This window comes from Diaphorina citri, unplaced genomic scaffold (genome assembly GCF_000475195.1).
Source record: "Diaphorina citri unplaced genomic scaffold, Diaci psyllid genome assembly version 1.1 scaffold2240, whole genome shotgun sequence".
Taxonomy (NCBI): Eukaryota; Metazoa; Arthropoda; class Insecta; order Hemiptera; family Psyllidae; genus Diaphorina; species Diaphorina citri.
In genome coordinates, this window is record NW_007379665.1 from 1 (window position 1) to 9,602 (window position 9,602).

At 38.9% G+C, this 9,602-nt stretch overlaps 1 protein-coding gene across 1 annotated transcript in view; it reads left to right on the forward strand.

Moving 5' to 3' along the window:
* Positions 1 to 7: 7 nt before the first annotated feature.
* The window catches only part of LOC103518541, a gene marked incomplete at its 5' end in the record, with an annotated part of 12,820 nt that continues 3,225 nt past the window's right edge, over positions 8 to 9,602 (forward strand). Inside the window, 6 exons of the mRNA XM_008483617.3 lie at positions 8 to 499; positions 6,943 to 7,000; positions 7,144 to 7,244; positions 7,680 to 7,834; positions 8,919 to 8,949; positions 9,386 to 9,475. Of these exons, the coding sequence (XP_008481839.2) occupies positions 8 to 499; positions 6,943 to 7,000; positions 7,144 to 7,244; positions 7,680 to 7,834; positions 8,919 to 8,949; positions 9,386 to 9,475 (927 nt within the window). The remainder of the gene's footprint in view (positions 500 to 6,942; positions 7,001 to 7,143; positions 7,245 to 7,679; positions 7,835 to 8,918; positions 8,950 to 9,385; positions 9,476 to 9,602) is intronic.

Consider the following 9,602-nt stretch of genomic DNA (forward strand, 5'->3'; position numbering starts at 1 on the left):
TAAAATAAACACGCACAAGCTACTCAAAGAGAATAATGTTCATGAGAAAGATCTGAGTGATAGCAGTCTCTACAAGAAAGATGACTTGAGAATAAAATCCACCCCGACACCTACCCCAACCCCTGTGAAACATACCCAGACCAGTGGCACACACATTGCCTACACGCCCAACATAGATCTCATCATAGACTATACATCCAGTACTAGGAAACCCACCACGACCAGCACAGAACATTCCATCAGAGTAGTCACATCAGAGGATGAATCACTCAACACAATCAGTACAAGTCAGAATAGTGAACCTGGCAAGAGTTCTGGTGAGGATGAAGCTGTCCGTATCAATCTAGAGATCCCTCAAGTCAAGGACGATATTCTTATCTTCCTCAAATCCAAAGCAGAATCAAACAAACTATCCAAGATCCTTCAGTCTCGTAACATGACGCTCAATGAGCTCATAGATCACAGGGAGCGCGGGTCTAGTCAGTTACACCTTGATCTCGTAACATGACGCTCAATGAGCTCATAGATCACAGGGAGCGCGGGTCTAGTCAGTTACACCTTGCTGAAATATTCAAGAGTGAACACAAACCTATTCCGGAGAACAACTTTGATCTATCACCTGTGAAGACAACACAGGCACCGGTCAATGTCCTAGGTTCTTTCCCAAATGCCATCTCCCAACAAGTTCTCCCTAAGGAGGAGAGACGAGAACCGAAATTCCTGTTCGACAGTCTCCCTATTTTGAAAATTTGGACCGATTGCAATACTTTCATTACTAGTATAGCTCGCTATACTGTAGTAATAGAAAGTAAAAAACTATCTTCTTTTTATTTATTTATCTCCTTCAAATAAAAATTCACTTTCACTTCATCTTCGTTTGCTTCCTCCAATTGAATTGAAACGAAGATTGCAATGTGCAATCTGCAAGATTATTTGAGGAATTGATATGGGATTTATATTTTGAGAAAATGTTTGACATGTTGATGCTTCAGAAGATGTGACATCAATCAAAAGTTCCATATCACTGATGAACTGATGGAAAATCTGATCTGATAGAAAACCTCATAGAGACATAGAGTATGTGCTATATGTGGTGCTGTCAGATGAAAGTAATTCAGAATATTCAGATGGATACGGCATCTGATCAGGTGCCCTGGATATCTGAGCTGATGAAAAACACGATACGTGTGTAAAGACTAGAGGGTAGTCAGTAGTGAGATTTGTTTCTGACTGAAATCCTGTATAATAACCGCCTGTCCCAGAAGGTATGAGCATGTGTGTCGGAAAAAGCTTGAGACCTAAGGTCTGGTAGACCCCGCTTTTTTGCCTCACACGGTAAGACCGTCTGACCGGTCTGACAGACCTAGGTGTGTGAGACCGCAGTCTGTCAGACAGTCTCAGCTTAAATGGTCTGATAGATCCAAGTCTGCCCCGGCATAAAATCGAGCAAGCATCGCGCACGGACTCAACGCATGACTTGCACTTTTGTTTTCAATGGAAGCTCGGCGTTATAATTATCAGAATGTCATGTTATAATACAGACCTCATGTCATGTTATAATACAGACCTCATGTTATAATACGAATCTCTTGTCACTCGATACATTAATTCCGTTTGATAAACTGACTATAATTAAGTCTATTTGATTACCAATCTGTCTTGGACACTTTTGAATTTCTCTTTGATGAGTTAAAGATCGGAATGCCACCACGTGAGATCTGGAGAAGATTTGTCCGACAATTAGACCGAAAGCTCGAATGCCGACGCGTTTGAATTTCAATTGAAGAAAGTGACAATATGACAAATCCCCATTCGTGGCAGAAGCTGAAGTTGTTGCTTTTACGGATGTGACTTGGATGAGTAATACAATTGAACCTGTCGAACTGGGAATCCAAGGGACCAGCAATTTTTCCCACGTTTCCCATTTAGACGGGTCTCACTTAGACAGGTTCGACTGTATGGATTTTCGGTCCATTTATGTATTGTGAACTAGCGGTTCAGTAAACTGTAGAAATCACTCAGAAAATAGGTCCTCGCAGGGATACTGATCCTTTTTTTTTTTCTTTTTTTTTTGTGAGGAGAAAAATCTTTTTGACGTCTCTAGTATAGCTAGAGGGTATGCTGAGTCACGGCTCAGATGGTGTTTCGCCCTTCTGTAGCACCATTCTTGGCCGCTCAACCCACTAAAAACCTCCCCGATCTTCTTTGTTATTCCCGGAACAACGGTGGTAGTTCGTCAGGATACTCTTTAGGTTGTTATACTGATCCTGAAGGCCATATTGGGTTCACAATCAAGTTCATCAAAATCAGACTAACCGTTTAAAGTTATGGTTAAGAGTTCTTTTGTAAAGTAACTACCTTTAGGGCCAATAATAACACATTCAAAGGCCAGATCGGGCTCCAAAATCAAATGAGCAAGTTTTGTGTTGAACCTGTGCACCAAATTTTTATCAAAATCCGACAAACCGTTCGAAAGTTACATAAAACGGACACACAAAACGCAAAATCATCGCGTTAAAACTCGGAACCCACTCAAATAAATACGCCTCTTTAGGGCCAATAATAACACATTCAAAGGCCAGATCGGGCTCCAAAATCAAATGATTAAGTTTTGTGTTGAACCTGTGCACCAAATTTTTATCAAAATTGGACAAACCGTTCGAAAGTTACATAAAACGGACACACAAAACGCAAAATCATCGCGTTAAAACTCGGAACCCACTCAAATAAATACGCCTATTATCCTACCTAGTTATTACCTTTCAAACTCGAGTACCATAAAATGTCTTCGAGCAATTAAACGAAACAGCTGTAATTAAACGAAACAGCTGAAACATCGCTATTAATATTAAATATTACTACTATTACTTTAGGTACCTATTCGTATCCTGCTATAAAGATGTATTTAAAAGAGAAGTTGAATATGCAAATCTATAGCGTCGATGAGTAGTACTGTAATCTAAACAGGTTAAAGTACTTCCTTATTTGTTCACAGCGAAACTGTTTAAAACACTTTCGATTCGGAAATCGGCGGAAATGACACGAGAAAGAGCAAGGGTAATGGGGCGGAGCGATGCCGCGCTCTTTAATTTTGGGAAAGTGAGAACTTGTATATAAGAAGTAGTGACCGCCACATGGTATAGCTCTCCGGCAATGGCGGCAATTATACTTTTTGCTACACATGGAATTTGAACCCGTGACCTTCTGACCACCAGTCCCAGCCGAGTGTGTCCACCGCTAGCAACAAGTGTACAAAATCCTCTATTTCACATTTGACAGAACAGGAGGTCAAGGCATTAAAATCTCCACAGAAAAAAAAACCTGAATCCAAAGTTGTCAAATGAGACATCCATTTTCGAAATCAGAAAAAGTTACCACAGACGATTCAATAGTTCTACTGATTACATAAAGCTTTGATCATCTCTAGAGAGCTACGAATGTACGAATGCCAAAGACCATAAAAATTCGGACTATGAAATTTCGAGGAAAGACGGAATTGAATAACATGAATCGTAATATCTAAATATAAATCATACAGAAATATAATCGTACAAAATAATGTCTACATATAAATGGACTGGTACAACTTGATTTGAAGATCTTGATAGGAAGAAAGTAGTCTAGCTATGTTTTTCAAAGAGATTATAGACTGGTTTTACTATGCTGAACAACACACGCACTTACAGATCTACAGGATGTATTACCACCAGAAGTCCCACCCAAAAAGAACACAAAGCAACGTTCAATTACATCTACAGAATCGGACTAGCTACCCCGTTATAACAGTTTACAATCAACACTAGGCTCCGTATTTTCCTGAACACAAAACCATAGATTGGTTGCAAATATAGAGAAACGATCAATAACATTTTTACTGACGGACTGCCCAGTTTGGGTCGCCAAACGACACAGCAGTTGAAATAAATTTGAAATTTCGTTATATTAAAGAACTTTTGGCAACGTTGAATTCGCAAAATAACCGCAGTAGTCAAAAGGACACTTCTGAACATCCTGTATGACTTTCACAAGACATTTAGAAACAGATTCGAAGTAGTATAACAAGAAACAGCAATAGTAGAAGTATTCAAAACAGCAGTATTACAACCAAAAGTATCAGAAGAAACAGTATTATAACTAATACTATTGAAAGCAGCAGTAGGTATTACTGTTAGAAAGTATTATAACTAATACTATTGAAAGCAGTAGGTAGGTATTACTGTTAGAAGTATTAGCAACAGTACTAGATACTCGGACAACCAAAAGTATTAGAAGAGGCAGTATTAGAAGCAATAGTATTAGCGTATTACCACTAGAAGTATTACAAGCAGCGCAACAACTACAATAGGAATCTAAACACATTGAAAACTTTCGCCGCGCGGAGTGTTCACAAGTTAAAGTTTATGTCACGATGACATAATATTACAAGCAGTGCAACAACTACAATAGGAATCTAAACACATTGAAAACTTTCGCCGCGCGGAGTGTTCACAAGTTAAAGTTTATGTCACGATGACATAACAATAGTATTACCACTAGAAGTATTACAAGTTACAAGCAGTGCAACAACTACAATAGGAATCAAAACACATTGAAAACTTTCGCCGCGCGGAGTGTTCACAAGTTAAAGTTTATGTCACGATGACATAACGCCAGCTTCACATCAATGAGATTCAACTTCCCATTGTTATAAAGCGGGTATTCTTCGGTAGAATGTAATTATTAGGTCTACAGTACTCTACAGTTTACACTATAGTTATACTTAGCGGGGATTTCATACATGAGTAGTGGAGATTAGTAGGTCTCTTGCCGGCCAGTGGCGTGTGTGAGAGTTTCAAAAGAGGAAGTTATAGTGTGTGAATTTGAAAGATGTAGTTGTAGTTATCGGAAGACAGTACATATGTGAATCACTGTAAACAATCCTATACTAACTTGTCTGATATGTCGGATCATAGACAACCTAGAGTATTTTAAAGCAATGTCTGTTTCTTATTGTGGTAACAATATTCTTCCACAATAGATAGCTACCGGATATTACTCTATTACAAGTTGGACCGAAAAGTATTCTGAACTGAGCAGTATTCTATTTGAAGAAAGTCCTCAGATGACACCACCATCGAACCCAATTCAGCGAAGTGAGTTACAATTTTTAACTCTACTGTAATTACTAGGTCTACAGTACTCTACACGTTATAGCGGGGATTTCATACATGAGTAGTGGAGATTAGTAGGTCTCTTGCCGGCCAGTGGCGTGTGTGAGAGTTTCAAAAGAGGAAGTTATAAACCCATAACCATAACCCATCTTATACAATATGCATACAGTATGCCGATCCGGTAGTAGTCTTAACTCCAAGACTCGTTACTGCATATCTAGTTGTACTTTCCTTTCTGAAATGATTCCGATGGCGCGCCATCTTGGATTTCCTATGGTTTAGTATGCTATCAAGTCAAAAGATGGAAAACGAACTTCAGAAGAGGGGAGATTCCGTAAGGAAAATGCGACTTCTCTAACTTGATATTTGCTGTGTACGCCATACTTCCGCAAATTTCACTCGCTTCGAACTAAAATTTGCCCACATATCGCGTACACACGTAAAGTTCTGTCGAAAGACTCGGTAGGCAATAATAGGTTCCCGGTTGAAAAACCACTTCCTATTTTCGGCAAGTGGTAAGTAGGGAGGCAGGAAAGCTGTGCTTCCTTAAGCTCAAAAGAGAGTGAAGTGGGGTTCAGAGCATCGAGCAGGTAGAGAAAAGGAATAATAATAATAGTGCTTATTTATACTGCTCGAATAGGACTGAAAAGTCCCTTTACTCCAGCAGTAGGCTACTACTATTATTGTGGTCAAATTCTCAAATTATATAGAGGATAAAATTCCATACCTCGGCTGGGATTGAACCCACGCCCTCCTGTTTACCAGGCGAGCGCCTTGACCACTACACCACCCAGGCAGGTGACGATAGAAGGAAGCAACGACTTCCAACCGCATAGAACTGAAGGCAAAAAGCTCTATGCGGTTTGCTCTCCGCTCCAATCTGTTTTTAGCCAAGCTTCCATGGTGGACACGCCTCTGACTGACTCTTGGAAGACCTGGGTATTGTTTTAACGTCGGATGAATAACCTACATATCTGTTTATTATGCCTGGTAGCGTAATAATCAAATGTTCCGACACAATACTTATGTCTAACATACTACTATGTATAAAATATATATCATAACGTAATTATAACAATACTGATATTATAACACAACAATTACACGATATATTATTACACGCGAAGATTATGCGTGTGTTATGTTACGTTTGTTGATACTCTTGGGATGTTTGTTGTTCTTGGATTAATAATGAGTTAGGATTAAAAATGTATTTGTGTTTATTGATTTGGATTACGGATATTAACGTTGTGTGAGGTTCCGGATATTGGTTTTGAGTTTTTGAGTAATTTTCGAATAATACCTTATGATTAGTAAGAGATATGATAACGTGTCGGTAATGTTTTTTAACACAGTACTACGAGTATGTTGAAAAAAATCAAAGGAGTTGATTCCTTGTTCTCAATGGAGTAGTGGTCCTTAAAAACAACAGATGTGTTCTTTTGGAAGGAATCGAAAAGAGTTAAGGCAAATACCTTTTTTCCAAAAGATTATTTTTTTCAATTCGTTTTTCGTCAGCCCCTCAAGCTAGGGAGATAGCTTTGGGCTGACATTTGGTTTTGGCTACATTTTTTTTCAATCGACCGTTGGTATTTCTTTAGCAATGGAAATTTCTGGCTGGTATCCTCTCTATTTAAAGTTCCCCAGCCATACTTTAGCTAGTCTACTCCCTGTTTGAGGTCCCCCAGCTAGACCTATTTGTAAAGATTCAACGATACGAAATATTAAGTGTTTGAAAAGGCGGCGAAACAATCTCACTCAATTCTAACAATTTTCAAACTTTGGTTTCCAGATGAAAAATGAAACTCCGCTGCCTGTTGGCAAACGCCATACTGCTCACACTCCTAGAAGTTCACACAGGATATTGCCAAGATGACAAAGGCAAATCCGATCTAGACACTGCAGCTACCAAATTTTCAAATTTTGGTTTCCAGATGAAAAATGAAACTCCGCTGCCTGTTGGCGAACGCCATACTGCTCACACTCCTAGAAGTTCACACAGGATATTGCCAAGATGACAAAGGCAAATCCGATCTAGACACTGCAGCTAGCACATCTGAACTGCATGAGAGAGCGTTCAATATCAACTCTCAGGTAAGACTAGTTATATTTTAGGTCGGGCTTTTATGACCACTACACCATGCCTGGTAATCAGGAGAGCATTGGTTCGATTTCAGCTAAGATGTAATCAGGAGGGTGTTACCCGTGGGTTCAATACCAGCCGAGGTGTGGAATTATCCTCAACATTGTTTGAAAAACCACTATAATAGTAGTAGTCTACGGCTAAGGTAAGGGGACTATTTAGTCCTATTCGAGCAGTATAAATAAGCACTATTATCTCCCCCTAACTGAAACAGGAACAGTGGTTACAACCAAATTCCCACTTGTAGGTCATCACCCTCAGTGGTGTAGTGGTTAGAAAGGTGGATTTCGGACCTGGAGGTTGGTGGTTCGAGTCCAAGTCATAGCATTATTAAACCATCTATTTATCTTTATAATAAAACTCTCTGTTTTGTTTCTACTTCTCAGATAGGAGCAGACACCTCCGGACTGGACGAATATGAAGATGATTCGGATGACCTTGAAATTCAAGCGTCAGAGCACGAGATCGAAGCCGTGTACTCTCCATCAGGAGCCGCTCTAGATCCGCAAGACAAACCGAAGAAACCAAAGCGACGCCGCAGGTAAAAACTTTGATTATTTTGAATAGAATGGATGAATGGAACTGTTTTTATTGTAAATTAAAACCATCTTACAAAGTCAATAACTTGAAGAATATCTGATCAAATTACTCGGATCGATTCAACTCCCTTCTGAGATAACGAGTATTTTGTTACTATTGCATCTGTAATTTCAATGTAACAAAATAAAAGCGATGAAAAACATCTTCTTCAATTAGTACTTGGTTCTAAACAATTGATTTAAATAATATGCCATCTACCATCGAATATTTTATGTACTAGTAGAAATTTCGGAAATCGGAAATGACACGAGAAAGAGCAAGGGTATCGAATACTATAATTTGAGAGAAGATTCTCTTCCAGGTATCGTGGGTTCAATGCCCGAGGGAGACAATTTTTTGACCACTTTCCGATTTTTGAAGGAAGTCGGTTTAAGGTTGACTTGGTGAAATCGGTTATCACGGAAACCTTTAGGGCTTAGAACAATCAAAGGCCTTAAGAATATGTGGGTATCTGTACCAACTGTACCTACACAAAGTATTTTTAGGAAAATAGTGTGGTTTTGTTTGGCCTAAAATAAAAGCTCATACATAGTATAATTTGGCAAGAGCACATTTTTCCACCGACTGACTTCTTTTATTAAATTGGACTATAGGTAGCTCTTTTTTAACAAATGTTAAAAAAAAGAACTTTAATTCCTTTTTTTTTAACGACAACTTGTTATTTTTTAACATTTTAACCAGGTGTTTAAAAAATCATCTTTGCAAAATCCTGTACCTTTTTTTCGACTTCAAGCTATATTAAAGAAAGTGACTTTATTGCAGTTTTAATACCTTTTCGACATTTTTTTATACATCTTTTTTATAGACTTGATGTTATAAAAGTTACATCAAAGAAAGTACCTATTACAATTTTAGTACTCAACTTTTTTTACTTTCCATTTTGATCTTTTAGCCAACACCTGCGAGCAGCCTAAGACGCGTTTCGTTCTTATTTGAACTTGTCAGTTAGACATAGCTCTCAGGTGCTGGCCAAGAATTTTGAAGTGTTATTTATACTTCAGAGATGGAAATTGTGGAGAAACGAGAACCAAGACAGCGTTCAATATCAACTCTCAGGTAAGACTAGTTATATTTTAGGTCGGGCTTTTATGACCACTACACCACGCCTGGTAATCAGGAGAGCATTGGTTCGATTTCAGCTAAGATGTAATCAGGAGGGTGTTACCCGTGGGTTCAATCCTAGCCGAGGTATGGAATTATCTTCAACGTTGTTTGAATTTGACCACAATAATAGTAGTAGTCTACGGCTGAGGTAAACGGACTATTTAGTCCTATTCGAGCAGTATAAATAAGCACTATTATCTCCCCCTCACTGAAACAGGACAGTGGTTACAACCAGATTCCCACTTGTAGGTCGTCACCCTCAGTGGTGTAGTGGTTAGCGCGGTGTACTCCGGATCTGGGGGTTGGTGGTTCGAGTCCAAGTCATAGCATTATTAAACCATCTATTTATCTTTATAATAAAACTATCTGTTTTGTTTCTACTTCTCAGATAGGAGCAGATACCTCCGGACTGGACGAATATGAAGACGATTCTGATGACCTTGAAATTCAAGCGTCAGAGCACGAGATCGAAGCCGTGGTATGCCGATCCGGTAGTAATCTTAACTCCGAGACTCGTTACTGCATACCTATAGTTCATCCAGATCAATGTGACAGCAATGAGTCATCAACCCAAAATGAAGGAACCAATCAGATTACAGGAAATC